General features: G+C 35.0%; 1 protein-coding gene across 1 annotated transcript in view; it reads left to right on the top strand.

Moving 5' to 3' along the window:
- Nucleotides 1-712: 712 nt before the first annotated feature.
- Rab2 (RAS oncogene family member Rab2) overlaps nt 713-21,096 on the top strand; it is a 197,406-nt gene continuing 177,022 nt past the window's right edge. Inside the window, exon 1 of the mRNA XM_090398372.1 lies at nt 713-849. Within this exon, the coding sequence (XP_090254498.1) occupies nt 804-849 (46 nt within the window). The 5' untranslated portion in view covers nt 713-803. The remainder of the gene's footprint in view (nt 850-21,096) is intronic.

The following is a 21,096-nucleotide window of genomic DNA, read 5'->3' as shown; positions in this document are numbered from 1 at the left end:
AATTATTATTGTTTATTATAATAATTATAATAATAATTACTATTATTATTATTATTTACTCTCGCCGACTCCCTATAGGGAAATAAAAGGCGTTATTGGACATTTTATTATTATTATTATTTTGATATTGCTGCTACTTCTGTAGCTTAATCATATGGTGTTATTTCATTGAATTTATGTTAACGATCAAAAATGAAATGCACGTTAATTTAAAAAAAAAACAAAAAAAACTTATCGATGAGCAGAAAGAAGACTCGATTGCTTCCTTTAGATTCCAGTCCCAGTCATTATTATTTTCCAACCTCCTTCTTTCTTTTCCCGTAGTTCTCGAGTTAGTCATTCTTTAAGTAGGTTTAAGTAGCATTTTTGTTTTCAATATAATTCAGATTTTGAAATCTGAATTTAGTAAGAAAAAAATATGATCATAATTTATTTCTCAGAATAATATGTTAGAAAAATTAGAAACACGAGGAATAAGCATTTCATCTCTCTGTCATAGGATTTTTTTAAAGTTCAAACTATATCACTATATTTCATCAAATGTCATTGTTAAAATAATTAATTGAATGATGAACAGAGTTACAGTACTAAAATTAATGACTAACAACTTCATAATTTAAATTGTAAACAGCCTGATTAGGTTTTTCATACGATTCTATGCCGTGAGATGGCGCTGTGATTTGTTATCCAGATGTTACGCTAGCAGGATTTGGAGAACGCTTCGTATGCCAGGTGTGCGATTTGTATGTTTCATTCCTTTTTGACTGTTGTGAAGCTGTGAAAGGAAGTAAACGCTCAACAATATGTCCTACGCCTACCTCTTCAAATATATAATTATTGGTGATACTGGTAAGAGCGAATATATAACTTTCAGTATTACATTTTTTACCCAGAAGTGACCATAAGTATTCTGAGTCATGCATATCATTTGACACTAGTTATCAAATCAACTCGTTTGGCTGTTGCCACAGAAATTGCTGTTGTTCGAAGAATGGCGTTTTATGTTTTACAGCTGTAGAACTTACTGTTTCATCTGTTTTTTAATTTGTCCATTTAGTTATTTAATATATTTTTTACTTCGATTTATCAACTTTCCATTAAGAGAAAGCAACAACAGATTGCACATGATAAGTTGCGCTTGAGGGAAACAAAATTTGTTTATATTTACTCAGAGTTCATTTTGTCAGTCCTTTTAAAAGCATCCTGGATCATTCCTGTCACATTTCAGTTGTATTTTTTTTCCATGAATAGCATTTTATGATAATTTCAAGAGGTTGTTCTACGCATAATCAATATATTTGTTCCTTTCAAATTATTTAAGTGCATTCTTTGATTCCAAGAATGCACCTAAACAATTCGAAATATTACAGCAAGTTAACTTAATCTTGTTCTGCCTATACTTGATGAAAACGGTTTTCTTTCATTTTTGTTAGATGGTAAAAAAATATAAATGACCCAGTTGCTAGATAACATTTTCTGAATGAAAATAAGATATTTCAGTAGCGGTTAAGCAGAAGGCTTCCTGGAAAAAATTGTGCTGTAAGTGTATGTGATATTTGAGATATTTAATATTAATAATTACAGATGAATCATTCAACTTGCTCTTCCCATGAATATTTAAATATATTAATGTTGATTTACTTCCTATACGAATCCTCCCATGCTTAAAAATTTTTCAAGATGCAGCAGCCACTGTAGTATATCATGTATGAGTCATTTGCCCTCATAATCAACTTTTCAAAACTAACATACATTTTCAGTCAGTAAGAATCAGTTTTTAAATATAGATGATTAATACAGATGATGTATATTCACGGTTGACAATTAAAACAAAATACAAACAAGAAAACTATGTAACATGAGTTTTGTGTTGAAAAATTAAATTATTCCATATTTTGCTCTAAATATAGAATAGCTTAATCTTTTATTTCATAGAAACAGTATATCAAATATTCCTTTCTAACTATGCATGAAAACTACTGTTTTGCTCTATAACTTTTTTTTTAGAATATAAGAACTATTGTGAAGTAATAAGAAATTTTCTGCTCAGCTTGCTTAACATTGTTTAACTGCTTTTTACTGTATTAAAAAAATAAAGACTTGGTAGGTTAATCAAGACAACATAATTATGGAGTAATGTTACCTGTAATTGTGTGTTCATCTACTTATATGAAAATGAAAGTTTGCTGTATGCACCAATTATTAAGCTAATGCAAGATTGTGCCTTGCAACATCTGGCATCCGTAGTCTTTAGTTGCTTAAGTCATAATTTGAAAGCACAAAGTCCCATAGCATTAACTTTCATCATTGAGAATATTATCATTAACAATACATCATTGTGTGTATTGTTTTAGTTTGAAACCTGAAATTGAAAACTGAAATATGAAACTGAAAAAACTGAAACAATGTTAACAAAAAAAAAAAAAAACTTTTTTAGAAAACCCAAAACGTTTTTTGAAGAATCTGTAGATAATAATTGTCATGTTTGTGTCAATATGTTTACATTACTAAATAGTGCTAAATATTTTTCATACCCAAAATGCTGTGTTATTAGTTTGCAATTATAATTATATAATGACTGCAATTGTACAGTGCAGCTTAGGGATATATTGATAGTCACTTGAAAGAGTTGCTATCCTCGGTGGTTGATTGATGCCATTGCCTTGTCATTGACAGGCTGTGAGTACAAGTTCTATGTTTGTATAATAAATAAATGATTTCATTTCTTGACACAACAGTTAAAAAAAAAAGTTTTCTTGGAGCTCAGTTTCCACTTCACATTAAGTAACCCTTGCCATGCACAGTACAGTGCTGTGATTATATCTGGTGTCAGTCAGTGATACATTAAAAAAAAAAAAAAAATTGGAGAACACACAGATCCTGCAAGATCACACACAGAAATGGGTAAAATACTATTCTCTCAGGATAAAAACGGTGTTAATGGCAATCCCAAATGCACCAAAAGCAAAAGGTAATATGTATAGCAGTGCACTCAGCCATCATAACAGCCTTTCCAGATATTAGTACACCTGAAGAAATCCAAATTAATTTCAGCTTAACCTTCTGAAATGTGCTTCTACCTGCTTACGTTAAGAAAATATACTGCATACTGCATCGCACTCTGTGTTTGCATCTTCATCTTCTTGTATACTTATGTAATAATTTCCATTCAGATCTTCTCTGCATGATAGTCTGTTGTGCTTGTAGTGAAGATCAGCATCTTGCCTACTATAACAATGCTCTGTAAATTCTGACTTAGAATCTGATCTTCTCCATCTCTAAGGTGGAGAAGATGGGCTTCTTAGAGAATCCAATCTTCTCCAGGACAACATGTAATCTTTTCTGTATTTATCATATATGCTCAAGACACTTTCTCAAAAGACTCTTCCATCTTTAACCACACACACAGTCATGAATGCTACTTGTATCTACCCCATAGAGACCAGAGAAGATAGAATATGTAACTTGCTCTTTGTTTGCTACTAAGGTAATGAAATCTACAAATTTTTCCAATATAGATAAGATTAAAACCCATCATCCATTGGTCATTGAATTTAATCAACACCTTATGTTAGGCTGTTTAGGAAGCTGTTCAAATTTCACCACCTAGAGAACAAGGAACTATAGCATAATTTAATGAAGAGTGGATCCAAATGATACTCACCTATGAATTATAGAGAAGGTAATTTTAGTATAACCAAGTGAAAAAACTTTCAACCTCTATTTCTAATCCAGAGTATTTTAGTAATAAGGTGTGACACCTTTTGACTACTTGTATATGGAAATATGACTTCTGCATTACTTCAACCTTGGTATCACTTCTGGGTCTGTCAAAGGTCAAAACTATCTGGGTAGTGACCCTTTCCATAATGCATAGCATTAGACATGTCCATAAGGATATGTGCATGGCATTATGAAATACTAAGGCAATTGATGTAAAGTCATTAGCCTCTATAAAAGTTGCCCATTCATGAAGTTACCTTATGCACAAACTTTGTTTGCTTACACTTGGATAAAGGATGTAATGAAGAATATAATTTCTTGGCATCTTTAATTTATAGAGAAGATAATCTGAACTTTCTTATAGAGCTGTGCAGCCTTTCAGAACTGTTGTCTCCTCTATTACATAAAATATGTATCCTTTATCAAAGAAATTAACTGGTGTATTCATTAAATTTCATTAAAACATTAAATTTCTTACTCTGTGGGATGAGCTTCATTAATTGACTCTTGCCAAACAAATGAGATCTGACGGTTTTTATGGTGTGGATGAACTAATCATTTTAGAATCTTTAAATATAACTATATAGAATAACAAAAGACAAACTGCATGTTTGTAATGCAGTTCATGTCATAGCATTAAGGAATCTGTGTGCCTTGTTTTCATTCGTAGGTAAGTTAGCTGATTGCATACACAGGTAGTAAGTTTTTTTTTTTTTTTTTCTCCTAGAAATCGTTTTTTTTTTGTCTTGCCAAACAGACATGCAAACAAAAATCCTCTGTAGTGAGTGTTGGATGGTGAGATTGTGCAATGTGTTGGGATCGTGTGGTGTAAATGGTGGATGGCATGTAGAGTAGCATCTTGCATTGAATTCTTGGACTCCATAGAGGTATCTTCTAATAACAATAATAAATGTAAAAATGTTCATGATAATTCTTAATGATATAACACTATACCATTAAGCATTGTTATGAATAAAATAAAGATACCAAGAAATTATATACTTGGTTTAATCCTTTATCCAAGTGTAAGCAAACAAAGTTTGCGCCTGAAGTATTTTCAGGACTGGGGCAACTCGTGGTAAAGGTGAAGTCATACTTCACATCACTTGCCTTAGTATCCCATAATGCAAAGCACATCTCCTTGCGGACATGTATAATGCTATGCATTAAAGGAAGGGTCACTACCCAGACCGATTTCGACCTTTATTGAGGTTTCATCAGTGGGAGCTAGACCCAGAGGTGATACCAAGGTTGAATTAATGCAGAAGTCATATTTTTCTTATAAGAGTTGTCAAAAGGTGTCACACCTTATTATTATTATAATACTCTGGATTAGAGATAGTTGTTGAAAGTTTTTCCACTTGGTTATACTATAAAATAAAGATACCAAGAAATTATATACTTGGTTTAATTCTTTATCCAAGTGTAAGCAAACGAAGTTTGCACCTGAAGTATTTTCAGGACTTGGGCAACTGGTGATAAAGGTAGTATGACTTCATTGGTATCACCTCTGGGCCTGGCTCCCACTGATGAGACCTCAATAAAGGTCGAAACCAGTCTGGGTAGTGACCCCTTCCCTTAATGCATAGCATTATACATCTCCTTGTGGAGATGTGCTTTGCATTCTGGGATACTAAGGCAAGTTATGTGAAGTCATACCTCCTTTGCCTCAGTCCTGAAAATACTTCAGGCGCAAAATTTGTTTACTTACACTTGGATAAAGAATTAAACCTTGCAAATATATAATTTCTTGGTATCTTTATTTTGTAGTATAAACAAGTCGGAAAACTTTCAACAATTGTTATGAATATGAACACTTAAACCTTTCTTTACATAAGTAAAAATGTTATAAGAACTGAATGCCAAAAACTCACCACTAGACTTTATTTACTTTTTTTTTTTAGTATATCCCATCCACAAAAAGCTGTTAGCCTTTACCGTATTATATTAGCATCAAAGGAGCTGTGGATTAAATAATCTGGAAATCCTGCTTTATCAACCAGTTATGCACTATTTTTGAGTCACTTCAGACCTCCAGTAATTAGTGGTCTTATCAGGAAATGAAATTTGTTTGACACCTTCACAAATCATCTGTACCCACTGTGCAATTCAAACCTACATATTTGGTTGGAGAGTGGATATTACTAACCACTTGGCCAGTCAGTTATGAAACTTGTGTCATTGTTCAGTTGGTTGACATTGTTTATCATATCCCCACTCTGTATGGTTTAGTTCTGTATAAGAGCACACATCTGGGTAAAATGAGATCTTTTTTTTTTTTTTTTTTTTTTGCATGGTGTGAATGAATTAATCATTTCAATCTGTCATGAATGGTTTCAGTAATTTCTGAACCTTTTTTAAATATAACTATTATAGGTACTATACTGGACTTCTTCTCAGGACACAGATTAGTCATTACTAACACCATGTTTCAACATAAAGATGTGCACAAGTTCACACGGAGAGAAGACACAAGAAATAAGGATACAAGAGGGTACAGAGGATTTGAAATTGGAAGTGACCATACTTAGTACTAAGCATGATAAAAATGAATATCACATTGAAAAGAACAGTATGTAAGAAAGTTTTAAAATGAATAAGTTAGCAGCTTTTACAAGTAAATTGTAATCTCTTTTAATCAGACTATCAGACAGTGTTCAAATCAATTTTAAGTTATGAAGCTGAGAGTTGGGTTAGAAATAAAGCACTTAATCAAAGACTAGAGACTTTGATCTAGTCTTTGATCAAAAAAATTTAGGAGAGTGAACCATTGGCATCAATGGCAGAATCATATTAAAAATGAAGATATTAGAAAGGAACTTAATATTGTTAGCATTCAGAAATGTGTCAACAGAGCTAATCTAAGGTGATATAGTCACATAAATAGAATGGGTGAAGAAATTTAGCAAAACTGGTGTTTGAGGCCAAGATGGCAGGAAAGAGATCCAGAGGAAGACCAAGGTGTAGGAGGATTGATTGTCAGAAGTGCCTTAGAAGCATAGAATGTTAGATATGACAATATTGAAGTGCTCACGAGTAATAGATGGATTTGGAGGAAAATTGTTGATAGGAGATTAATAGTAACATAAACTTAATCATGTAGTGCTGTCATTATAACCTGAACACCCCTTGATGGTACATAACAGGAAATGATGATGATAATGAGGCACTATATAGCATTTTGGTTATTTTGCCTAATAATGCATTGTTGGTGGTGTGATTATTATTACATCCAAGGACTCTCACGGGAAGTCATTCTGCTTTACTCTACTACCTGCATCTCGCCTTATCTCCTATTTAATTCTCCAGTTACAACACTACTACCATCAATGCTATCTACTGCCCACCACCACCAGCCCTAGTATTTTTTGTCTGTAAATGTTACAGTTGTGGGGAAAACCAATCTTCATTTGTGTGCTTTTCTTCTTTATGTCTCTGACAAATTTGTCCATGCTGATTTCACTGGTATAGTCCATCTAACCCACATATCAGATATGAGGCAAAGTACATGTCTCAGTCTTTTTGGCTTCTTAAAAGGAAGATGTGCTGACTTTGGCAATTGTAAAATTGTCGATGTTTATTAGAAAGGATAAAGACCACTTGATGTACTTGTCTAATTTCTTTATAAATTAAAATTGCATAGTTTTTATACATCATTTAATGTTATATTTTTAAATGTAAATATATATTTTTACATATTAAACTCCTGTTTATCCAATCTAGTATCCAGAATTTGCAAATACCAACTATTTCACTGTCTACTTAAACTGTGATTAACTAGCCTTCTTTTTAATAATGCAGAAGATAGAAACATTTATTACACAGGATAAAAAGAAGATAGAAGCAATTTTGTTAGTCTTTCTTGCTTATGACTTGGGTTAAGAAAAATGAAAATTATTACTAAATATCCTTTTGTATTCTTCAAAATATTATTATTATTATTATTCAGGCCTCCATGGAGTCAAAAGACTCATCGTGGGAGGTCCTTCCTAAGAACATAAAGTCTGTCAAGATTCATCGAGGGGAGGTCCCCCCTTAAGAAACACAAAGTCTATCATACCATTCCTTAAACTCATTGATCGTTCTCGCTCTCACCACTCCATCAGGCAATGCATTCCACGGTTCAACCACCCTCCATGTAAAGAAACCACTCCTCACCCTCTTGCTCATAGTTTCTTTTGGTAACTTCCAGGAATGGCCTCTTGTCATCACTCCTTCCCGCTGTTCCACCAAGCGAAAGAACTCCCCAGTGTCAACCCTGTAACCACCTCTCAACAGTTTAAAAGTCTCAATCATATCACCTCTCCTCCTCCTATCCACCAAACTGCAGTCCACATTCCCTCAGCCGATCCTCATAATCAAAATTGTACAGTCCTGAAACCATCTTTGTCATCCGTCTTTGTACCCTTTCCACAGTTAATTTATTCCCTTCAAATCCTGGGAACCAAATCTGAGAACAATAGTCTAAGTGTGGTCTGATCAGAGACTTATACAACAGAATGATAACCCTTTTATCTCTGCAGGTCAGTGTCCTTCTCATAATTGCAGCAATCCTTTGTGTTACCTTCACCACCTTTGCAATATGTCCCCTAAATTTCAGGTTTCTATCAATGATCAATCCCAGATCTCTTGTCTCTCCTCCAGTATAACTCCTCCCATAGAGTATGCAGCATCCCATCGATGTTTCCCAAACCTCAAGATCTTACATTTTGCTGCATTAAACCGACACCCTATTCATTTGCCCATCTATCTAGCTTATTCAAATCCTCTTGCAGGGTTACCACATCTGCATGTGGTAGCCCTGCAAGGCTACCAAATAGCAACAGAAAGATTCAGGTTGTGCAAATACTCAACCATTATGACCAGAAATGGGCATTAATTTGCAAAATTAATGTTTGTTTTCTTGAAGCAGGCAATTCACCCCCCCTGGGGGGGTGAATTGCCTGCTTTTTTCTTCTTTTGTCTTCTTTCTACACCTCTAAAGGAGTAGAAAGAAGACAAAATATACTGAAAAGTACTGCTAGAATGGATGTTCCCAGTTATAGACCATTTTGTATAAGCGTATATGTGGAGTTGTGGTTAAGGCATTGGAGGGAGTGATTAATTAGAATATGATCTACAATTTCATTGATAGATGTCACAGATAGCATGAGTTAAAAAGTATGTCTACTTTAGCAATTGCATTTGATAATTGTGATGAATTTGTTGAATATGGTAAATCATACATCTTTAAAAATTATTGAAACAACTACCACTTTACTTTGGTTTAATATAAACCAAAATAATCACTTGACGTTTCAATCTTCACATAAGGTTATCATCTGGAGTACACACATATATACAAAGAAACAGGCTGGACTATAATCTATGTGGTATGCTGAAGTTACATTGATTTAGTCAACTGTTAAAACTACTGACTGATCTCTGGTAAAAAAAAAAAAAAAAAAAAAAAAAAAAATCCTTGCTACATCAAAGCTAGAGTCCTGCTATTATGTTATTATCTATTAGGTTACAAAATTAAATTAAGCTAGAGAGCAATATGTTTACACAAATTTTTACTATATAACTGTACATATAAATTAGAACAAACCAGTATAAAACCAATAAAAGCTGAAAAATTACTTAGTCAGGGTTTACCAGAAAACTTGAACAAAGTGGGCTGAATGTGTGCCATCCAAATTGTTGAGATTTTTAAGCCACCATTATTATTAAGAATAGGTTGGTTAATCAAAATTTCACAGGCTTCTTTAAATTTCCATTCATACCAGGTTTTTGTATGATGTAAGGAACAAGTGCTTTTCTAATCAATTTGGTTTAGGGTGTTAACCACCTTACCAGCCATTATGGATCAAATACACACCCTCATACGCTTCGTATCCATCATATATTTCAATGTAATGTCAATGGTATTACAATTTTAATATGCACTTCTCATCCTTGTTAACTTGGACGTATATATATATCCTGGCCGGTAGCATGGTTAAGAGCATGATCTGAGAGACCTCTTAAAAGTCAGTGATATTGTGAATGAGCAATACAGAAGATATAAGAATAATCTTAGAAGGGAATTTTACATTGCCACATGGAATATTCGAGGTCTACAGATGGGTGCTCTTGAGATTGTCTGTAAAGAGATGGATAGATATGAAATTGACATCCTGGGAATTACAGAGACCAGATGGAATTGAGAAGGTCACTTCAGAAGACAGGATGGTAAGCTAGTTATTTACTCAGGTGGTGACTCAAAACATCATGTGGTAGCTGTGATAGTGAAGACAGCTCAGGCAAGAAACCTTCTTGGTTATAACCCCATTAATGATAGGATACTTTCTATTAGACTTAAAGCTCAGCCTACCAATGTATCAATCATGGTAGTTTACACACCCCACAATGATAGGCCTGAAGAAGAGTGAGCACTTCTATGAAAACTTACAAACTATTTTGGACTGCCTACCAAGGAGACACATACTTTACATCTTAGGGGACTAAAATGCAAAAGTGGGAAAGAGTATAAGAGTTAGGCCGGAGTGTGGCATATTTGATCTAGGTGAAGTGAATGCAACATCCGTGGTGAAAAACTGTTGGAATTTGCCCATGCTAACAGATTAGTTATTACTAATACCTGCTTCCAGAAACACCCAAGGCGGATCTGTACTTGGATATCTAACATTGATGGGTAAAGGTACCAGATTGATTACATCCTGGCTCTCCAGCGATGGAAGACAGACATCTCTGATGTGCACACTTCTCCTGGAGCAGATTGTGGTACAGACCATGAACTAGTCAGAGCCATAGTAAGACTAAGACTCTGAAAACTTCCAAGTCAGGCACATTCTACTAGATTGGATGTTAGAGTAATTACTAGTGGATTTACAGAAGAAACGTCAACTCAGTTGGATGATTTTCTGTAGACCAATGAGGAGAACTCACCAGAAATGCTTTGGGAAGGAGTGAAGGTGATAATACAGGATTCAGCCAAGAAGTATCTTGGCCTAATAAGAAGACCAAGAGACCCATGGATATCAGATTCAACATGGGAAATTAATCAAAAGAAGGCGGTTGGAAAAACAAAGAGACACAGGGACTGAAGAATATAAGAGATTACATAAAGAAATCAGAAGAGCCATCAAGCAGGACAAGACAAGGAAAAGTTCTATACTAATGATTGTGAAGAGATAGAGTTCCAGATGAGGAGGCTCAATTATAAAAGGATGTTTTATTTAGTTAGTGACTTAAAGTACAAGTTTAAACCCAAATTGAATACCATCAAAGACAGGAATAGAGCATTACTAACAGAAGAACTGGAAATCAAAAACAAATGGAAAGAATACTGTGAGGAACTGTACAGTAGAGTGGATATATGGAGAAAATATGGAGGAGCCCTCTCACCAGAAAAATTTTGATTTGGAACCTCCTCCACTTAGGCATGAAGTTGAAAGAGCAGTTAAGCAGCTTAACAGCAATAAGGCACCAGGTGCAGATGAAATCTCAGCAGAGTTAAGGCCACAGGGGATGGAGGGATAAGAGCATTTCATAAGGATATGGGAGACAGGATCATGGCCTAGAGACTGGAAGAAGTCTGTTTTCATACCACTACATAAGAAAGAAGATATGAAAGCTTGCAAGAACTATAGAACTATTAGTTTAATATCTCATGCAAGCAAAATTTTATTGAAAATCATGCTAAATAGGATTGAGACCAAAGTTGAGGCAGAGATGCCGAGGAACAAGTAGGGTTTTAGGAAAGGTAAGGGCTCCAGAGATCAGATTCTTTGCCTTAGATAGATAATAGAAAAATATAAAGAATTCAGACTCCCTATGGTTAATGTGTTTCTTAGACTATAAAGTTGACTGTGTTCAGCATGTGAAACTTTCGAAAGTAATGAAAAGAATGGGTTTTCCTTAGCACACTATTGAGTTGATAGCCAACTTGTACAGGAAGCAAGAAGCCACAGTAAGAACAGGTGTTGGATTGATTGATTGGCTTCAGGTTGGAAAAGGAGTTAGGCAAGGATGTTTATTTCTCCTCACTTGTTTAGTATATATACGGACAGTGCCGGATTTACATATAAGCTAAAAAAAGCTACAGCTTAGGGCCTCAAATAAAAAAAACAAAAAAATATAAAAATTGATAAAAAAATATTCGTAGAAAAATCACTCAAATGAAGTCAGACATGTCACGATGATAATTTCTAAATAATTTTAAATATACAAAATATAATAAAAGAAGTTTTTTCCCCTCTCAAAAACATATTAATTAAAATTTTTTTATTTTTAATACCTAAATAATTTTTAATTAATTTTTAAAATCATTATTTAGAAAATGTTTGTAATATTTTATTTTCTAGCATTTACTTCTGCTATTCTATTTCCAACCATACAATGAAGCGAACATTTGTAAGCGAATACCAGAAAAGAAAAAGAAAGCAGCAGCTTGAAGACAAATTCAAAAAAGCAGCAAAACTTGATATATATTTCACCGCAGCAACGAAAGATGATCCACAGACCCAGGGAGAGCAGCCAATTCCAAAACAACAGCCTATTGTCTCTGAGATCATAGAGTCTGGAATCTCAGCTGATGGAAATATTGTAACTGATCCAAGTGTGAGCGTTGCTGCTGTTGGAGAACCGACATCTACAGTTGAAACAAAAAAAATTCACAAAACTCAGTGATATTGGTCAATGGGGTGTCCTCACACAGAATGAACTCTCATACTGGATCTTAAAAGGTCCATCAGAGTGTCAGCACTGGAACGGTCCATTTGAAAACTCAAGCGTTCATCCAAAAATCAGGTTAGATATTGTTCAAAAGGTCTTTTTCAGAATAGGAAGGTTAATGGTGAAGTATACAATTGGGAATAGCTTGTGTACTCACCAACAACAGGTTGTATTTATTGCTTTGTCTGCAAACTGTTTTCAGCATCAACTTCAGCACTAGCTTCTGATGGATTTTCTGACTGGCAAAATCCCATTGCAATTCAAAGTCATGAACACTCTGAAGATCATAGAAGAGCTTTGCTTACATACTTGACAAGAATGCGTGGTCAAACCTTAGACTCAGGACTAGCAAAACAAATAAAAGAACAGCTTTATTGGAGGAATGTGCTTGAGCGAGTTGTTGCAGTGATATGCATATTAGCAGAACGTGGTCTAGCTTTTAGGGGAGACAATGAAACTTTTGAATTGCGAAATAATGGCAACTACCTTGGTTTGTTAGAATTGATTGCTAAGTTTGATCCATTTCTTTCCAATCACATAAAACAACATGGAAACAGAGGATCTGGGTCTCCTTCATATTTGTCAAAGACAGTATGTGATGAATTGATCCAGCTTATGTCTAATAAAGTAAGAAAATCAATTTTGGATGATCTGAGAAAGGCAGGTTACTCCAGTTTGTCTGTGGACTCGACGCCAGATCTTTCCCATGGGGATCAACTAACTGTTATAGTAAGGTATGTATCACCTGGTGATGGTTTACCTGTTGAACGTTTTCTGACTTTCCCAGAGTTGGAAAATCACAGTGGTGAATGTATGGCAGGTATGGTGGTGGATTATCTAAGTAAGGACTGCAAAGTTGATTTCAGCAAATGCCGAGGACAGTCATATGATAACAGTGAATATGGCTGGCAAATACAAGGGAATGCAACAAAAAATCCTTGAGTTAAACAAGCATGTTATATATATTCCGTGTGCCAGTCATTCACTAAATCTTGTTGGCCGTGCTGCTGTAGATTGCTGTTTAGATGCAGTAAACTTTTTTGCTGTTGTTCAAGAAATATACACTTTCTTTTTATCTTCTACAAAGAGGTGGTCTGTGATGTTATCTTTCTTGAAAACAGACTCAGATACCAGAGTACTAAAAAGACTGTCTGACACTAGGTGAGAAGCAAATGTCAAAGCAGTGTCTGCCATAAATGTGAGTTATAAGCCCATCATAGATGCGCTAAGTCACATTTATGATGATAAGAATGAAAAGGGAGCTACAAGACTAGAAGCTGGTACTCTCCTGGAAAAAAATGGAGGAACTAGAGTTAGCTTTTTATGCTACATTTATGGAATAATTTGCTGCTAGAGTTTCACAAAACCAGTATGGCTCTCCAGGAGCCAAAGATTGCACTTACCACATGTGCAAATCTGTGCAAATCACTTTCTCACTATGTTAAAAACATTAAAGAAAATTTTGATGATTTTGAAGAAGAAGTTAAATCTAGATTGCCTGGTGTAGAATATAAGTCTACAGTAAAAAGAAAGAGGATGAGAAACAAACAAGCCAATGATGGATCTTCACCTGATGCTAATGAACAGCTTTCTCCAAGAGACAAATTTCGAGTGAAATCCTTCATTCATATCATAGACATTCTTGAGGCAAATTAATGAGAAAAACAACAGTCTACAATTATGTTGCAAATAAATTTTCATTTTTAGTTGATTTAGATGTTTCAGAGGTACAGCTACGAAAAGCAGTAGATACGTTAATAAAAGAGTATCCACATGATGTTGATATTAATCTCACGAGTGAACTGAGGCACTTCGATGAGTATGTCAAGCAGAATTATCCTGAAAAAGAACATTTTCAACATAAAGATTTGTATCAAATCATCTTTCAAGACAAGATTGAGTTAGTTTTCCATAATGTGGAAGCAATATTACGACTGTTCCTGTGTTTAATGGTAACATATTGTTCAGGAGAAAGATCATTTTCACAGCTAAAGAGAATAAAAAATGAACTGAGATCAACTATGTCTCAAGAAATATTGTCTGCACTTAGCATCATGTGTTTAGAAAGTGATAAGTTACTTAGCATATCTTTTGATAACATAATTAATGATTTTGCTTTTGGGAAATCAAGAAAGAAAATGTTTTAAGTTATATCTTTAAGTTAGAGCCTTTTAGAGGATTATATAATATAATTATTTCTATTAAATATTGTTGTATTATAACAATTTATCCACTTCATATTCTCAATATTAATTTATTATATATATATGTACCTGTATTATTTGGAATTTTGCCTTATTATTTGAAAATTTGACAGTAGACATCACACCAATTTTATGTGATGTCTACTGTCAAATTTTCACCTGAATAAAAGATTAATTTTTTATCATCATCATCAAATTCCTGCCATGTACCCTCAAGGGGTGTACAGGATATGACAGTACTAAATGAAAAATTTACATCATTACTAACTTCCTATCTACAATTTTCCTCCAAATCAGTCTGTTACTTGTCAAGACTCCAACATTATTAGATCTTATATTTCTATCATCTAAGGCACTTTGTACCGTATCAATCCACCTATGTCTTGGTCTTCCTCTGGGTCATTTTCCTGCCAACCTGGCAGAGAACACTTGTTTTGCTAATCTTTTCTCTCCCATTCTGTTTAAGTGACCATACCACCTGAAATTAGCTTTGCTAATTCATACCTGGATGCTGACAATGTCAAGTTCTTTCCTAATATCCTCATTTTTAATGATATTTCCATTGATGCCATCTGTTCACGCTTATAATCTTTCTCAGGACTCATATCTGCGGTTTCTAGTCTTTGGTCAAGTGTTTTACGTCTGACCCAGCTCTCAGATCCATAAGTTAAAACTGGTTTGAACACTGTCTTGTATACAGCTAATTTAGTGTTCCGACTAATTTCTCTCTTATTCCATATGAATTTTTTCAATTGACTTCCCACCATACCAGCTTTGCTGATTCTATTGTCTATTTCTATATTGAATTTACCATCTTCAGTAAAAATCGTGCCTAAGTAGCTGAAATGTTTTACTTGTTCCACAGGTTCTCCATTCACAACACAGTTGACATTTTCAATGATTCTGCCTATTTTCATTGTCTTTGTCTTTTTATTGCTGACATTCATACCATATCTATTACAACAGTTATTCAATTTAGTCAGAGAATCTTGCAGACTTGTAGTGGATTTATTTAGAAGTATAACATCATATGCATAAAGCAAAGAGCTGACATTAACATCTCCACATCTCCAATTTTGATATTATGTTTAATACCACTTTCCTTCATAATGTGATCCATATAGATAATGAATAACAGAGGGGATAATGTACATCCTTGTCTCACACCAGATTTAAAATTAAACCATCTTCCTGTACTTCCTTCAATTCTAACTGCTGACTTAAAACTCAAATAAAGACTAAGTATTGCTTGATATAATGCCCCATTGACACCATATAACTGTAGCATATTGAATAGCTTCTCTCTTGGCACCTTGTCATATACCTTTTCCAAATCGACAAAACTTAAATACAGATCTTTGTTATATTCCCATGCTTTCTCGACTATTTGTCGTAAAGTGAAGATCTGATCCTGACAGCCTCTATTTGACCTGAATCCAGCTTGTTCTTCACCCATCTTTTCTTCTACAATTCTTCTCAATCATTTCTCAAGTATACTTGCATAGATCTTGCCAGTAACACTTAGTAGAAAAAATACCTCTGTAATTCTCACATTCAGTTTTATTTCCCTTTTTATATATGGGTACTATGAGAGCTCTACTCCAATCATCGGGAATTCGTCCCTCTGTCCAGGCTTTCTGAACTATGTAGTGCAGCCACTGTAAAACTTTTATACCACCATACTTCAGCATTTCTGGTCGAATATCATCTACTCCTGCTGCCTTTCCACATTTTAAGCCTTTGATGGCTTTTTCTACTTCAAGTATGGATATGTATTCCTGACTGCATGCCTGGTCAGTGTTTTTTTACCACTGTGCTGTCATCACTGCTTGTTTCATTTAGCAGTTTTTCAAAGTAAATACTCCATACTTCAAGGATATCTTTTTCTTCCATTTTCATGTCACCTTTATCATCTCTAACTCCTTTTACAGCACTCTTTCCTCCATTCCTAAGCCTCAACAATCTCCAGAATATTTTGCCACCTTCTTGATATTTATTTTCTATATTCTTGCCAAAGTCATCCCATTACTTTTGTTTAGCTAGTTTTACATGTTGTTTAGCATTCTTGCATCTGTCTCTGTATTCTCTAAGAGCACAAGCTGACTTATTTGGTAGGAACTTTTGATATGCTTTCTTCTTTTCCTTCACTGCCTCTTTAACTTCTGTGTCCACCATGGAGTTCTAATTTTTCTATCCTTGCAGACAACTTCACCACATGCCTCTCTAGCTGAGTCAACCAGGTTTTCTTCAAGGCTTGCCACTGAATCTCCAAGATTTGATTCCTGTTCTCAAACCCTTTCATTTTTCCTTCAATAATCTTTGTGTATTTTAGTCTACAGTTCACACCTGAGAGCTGCTCAACTTTTATTCGCTTTAAAACTTTCTTACGTGTTATTCTTTTCAATATGACATTCAATTTTATCCTGCTCAAGACTAAATAGTGATCACTTCCAATTTCAAATCCTCTGTACACTCTGGTGTCCTGCACCATGGAGAAAACATCACTATCAACAATAACATAGTCAATGAGACTTTTCTTATTCCTTGCCTCTTCTCTCCATGTGAATTTGTGCACATTTTTATGTTGGAACATGGTGTTAGTAATAACCAGTCCATGTCCTGAGCAGAAATCCAACAGATATTTGCCATTATTATTAGCTTTGCTCTTTTCTCCAAATTTTCCCAAAATATTTTTGTATGTCTCACAATCATTTCTTACTCTGCTATTTAGATCCCCAACAAGGACCAACTTTTCCTTTTTCATTGTGTCAGTTGCTTTTTCTGAAGCATCAAAAAATTCCTCCACTTCTACCTTAGTAGAACCTTCTGTGGGACCATAGGCACAAATAAGTCTCATTGTCCAGTTCCCCATTCTCATATTTGCCCACATTAAGACTGCCTGCCATTCAAGAAGATTAGCCTCGTATTTTGTGTTGATTACTATGGCTACTCCTTCTTTTCCTTGATTGTCATTGCCTGAATATAACATTTTGTATTTATTGCTCAGAAAGATCTCGCCAGTTTTGGTCTTTTTTTGTTTCAATCACACCTATTATGTCGATCTGGTACTTATTTAATTCCTCAGCTAGCTCCATTTCTTTGCCATTCAGGCTTCTTATGTTGATAGTACCGATCTTTAACTCTGGTGATGTTGAGTTGGGGTGTGTTTTCAGATTTGTTCCAGTAGCTGACTTTTCGCTGTTTGCCCTGGTTACCTGGCGAAAACAACGGGGGCCTTGTTTAACCGGGCGACGCCCCAGCCGCCATGAAATTTTGTCATGTTGTACCATCATTTTTTATTTTGGTTTAACCAATAAGAATACAATTTGGTCGGCTAAATCCCAAATTGCCAGCCCATCCTCGTTCGTTCAGTATCAAAGTAGATACCCAACAGGGTGCACCATGAGAAGGTGAGGATTGGACATTAGGTCAGAAGCCCTGGTCGGTTCTCCTCATTCCTTTAAAGGCTATGTGGAGGTCTCCTCTCAGTTATACAGTTTTCACCCTTAAGCACTCTATTAATTTTTTATATACTACCAATTATGTTGTTATATTAATATAGTAAAAATTAATTTAATTTTTACTTTTTATTTTCCTATTTTTTCTGTTCTATGAACCGTATTTGTCGTTTTTAAAATATCCTTTAATTATATAATTATTTCAGTGATTTTGTAAATGCATACTTTATTATTTTTTTAATAAAAATTAAAAGACAATATATTTTCATATATTAAAAAGGTGTATATATTTAAAATTTTTCTGAGACCAGCTGATGTAATTTAAAACAGTAGGGGGGGCCTCAGGAAGTCTAAATCCGGCCCTGTATACAGAGTACATCATACGTGAAGCATTGGATAAGCTCAAGACAGGAATTAGGATAGGAGGTAGATTGATCAGTAATCTGAGGTATGCTGTTGACAGTAATCCTTTGTAATGACATGGAAGAACTAGGACAAAATCTTGACAAAGTTGACAAGATCAGTAATAACAGAGGACTTCAACTCAATCCTAGCAAGACAAAGATTATGGTTCTCAAAGGAAATACAAACAGGGAAGCAGCTGTTGAGGAGAAAGAATTGAGGAAGTAAGCAAGTTTGAGTACCTGGGTTCCATTATTAATGTTAAGAATTGCTGTTCAGAAGAAGGTTAGGAATGGCTAAAACAACAGTCCGAGACTTGTCATTTGGAACCTAAAGGAATCAGATAAGAAATGGATAGCTGCTTTTGAGATGTGGTGCTACAGAAGGCTGTTGAGGATATCATATACTGAAAGACATACAAATGAATGGGTATTAGAAAAGAAATTTAAAATATTTCGGACACATTGAAAGGATGGAAGGAGGACTTCTCAGAACAGTAATATTAGGTAAGTTCCTAGAAAAAGAGGAAGGGGTAGACCATCAGTGAGATGGATGGTGTGTGTGTGTGTGTGTGTGTGTGGAGTGACTAATCTTCAGAGAGTTGAAGTCTCCAGAAAAGCAAACAGCAGGCCTACATGGCGAGGCCTGGTGTGGCACATCACTGACATCAGAGTGACCATACGTCACATGTGGATGCCCAGTGAACATATAGATAGATAACAGGTTTTTGTATGATGTAAGGAACAAGTACTTTTCTAATCAATTTGGTTTAGGGTGTTAAGAGTACAATCTGAGAGGCCTGCCTCTCAGATTGTACAGCTTTTTTTTTTTTTTTTTTTCACCAGAGGTCAAGGCAGTAGTTTTAACGGTTGATTAAATCAATGTAACTTCAGCATACCATGTAGATTGTAGTGTAGCATGTTTCTTTGTATATATGTGTATACCCCAGATGATGGCCTTAATGTGAAGGTCGAAATATTGATTATTTTGATTTATATTAAACTGAAATTTTACTCTAACATGGTAGTTGTTTCCATAATTTTTGAAGACGTATTCTGAGCACATGAAGGAAAGGACAGTAAATCATCCATAGTATTCAAAGGCATTTGATAGATTACCATGAGGGAAGTTGATGCACAAGCTGCGGAAGATAGAGATATAAAATAAATTAGTGCGATGTGTATAGATAGGATTGAGTGTTTGTGGTTCATAAGTGCTTTGTGGTATAAACAACACCAAAAGAAAACAGTTTATTGAACTTACTAATATTTCGCTGGATTTCTAACCAGCATTTTCGTAGCACAAATTACAAGTGTATTTAAACACACAATACTTTGATTGTTGCAGAAAATTGTAACAACCAAGGAACTGATATCCTACCGAAGCACAGTCTAGGGAATGGATAAAAAGAGTGGCTTGTTAGGACATTCCTTTACAGAGAATCGAACTTAGGCTATCGATTGGAAAAGGCCAAAGTTCTATTCTCGTAATGACGGGAGGAATTGCCGGCCTGATTGGCCGAGTGGTTAGCGTATCCACTCTCCAGCCAAAAGGCTGCAGGTTCTAATCCCTCCTTGGGCATGGATGTCTGTGAAAGTACTAGTGGTGGTAGTCAGCGATAAACAGCATTGGTGGTAGATGAAGAAGGGCGGTGGAGTAGTGAGACGAAGGGTTGATAGTAGATACCCTCCCTCGATGAGTCTTTGGACTCCCTGGAGGTGTGATGTAATAATAATCTTTATATGGACATTTTCAATTGAAGGTGAGTTAGCCGATCTCATACAGAAGTAGCAGGGTTTTTCATCCTGCATACAGACAAATCGACCCTTCAGAACACACGCAATTTACAGACAAAAAAATACTAGCTGTGGTGGTGGTAGTGGCCAGTAGATGGCGCTGATGTTGATGATTGGTAGTAGAGGTTCGGTGTAGTGGTGGTGATGGGGAGTTGTACGATAGGCGTCCTCCCGTGATGAGTCTATGGACTCCTTGGAGGTGTCACAAATAATAATAATAATTAATATTTCTACAACAGTGTGAGTGCTGCTTTACCGTACTTGTAATTTGTGCTCTGAAGTTCATTAGAAATCCAGTGAAATATTAGTAACTTAAATAAATTTCATCTGATTAGTAAGATGAATAGGAAATGGTTGTCTGAATAACAGCAAGTTTTGTATTAGGAACTGTTTTCCAGAAATGGAAGATTACCAGTGGCATGTTGCAGAGTTCTTTTCTTAGATCTCACTGTTTTACTTATGTCAAATTTCACATGTATAGCTAAGGATAGTTTGTCACCAGTATAAGAGGATAACTGATGTGACAGCAGTTCTTTTACAAAGACTTAATAGAGTTAGCATGGATGAATGCATCAGTTTTTAATGTTAATAAGTGGAATATTAAGGCCATCTCAGTGAAAAGGTAGATGTGACTTTTGTGCATGGAGGGTGGATCAACCATCGAATTGCTTTGCTTCCTAGGGTAGTGAATGTAGTGATGGTGAACAGCAGTGGTATTATTATTATTATTTTGGGCAACTCCAGGGAGTCGACAGACTCATCGAGGGAGGCCCTAAATCATGTCAAGAACAACTA

The sequence above is a fragment of the Typopeltis vanoorti genome, chromosome 9 (assembly GCF_054136105.1).
Source record: "Typopeltis vanoorti isolate ZY-2024b chromosome 9, IOZ_Tvanoo_1.0, whole genome shotgun sequence".
NCBI lineage: Eukaryota > Metazoa > Arthropoda > Arachnida > Uropygi > Thelyphonidae > Typopeltis > Typopeltis vanoorti.
The sequence above is the reverse complement of the archived record's forward strand: the minus strand, read 5'-3'. Positions and strand labels throughout refer to the sequence as shown.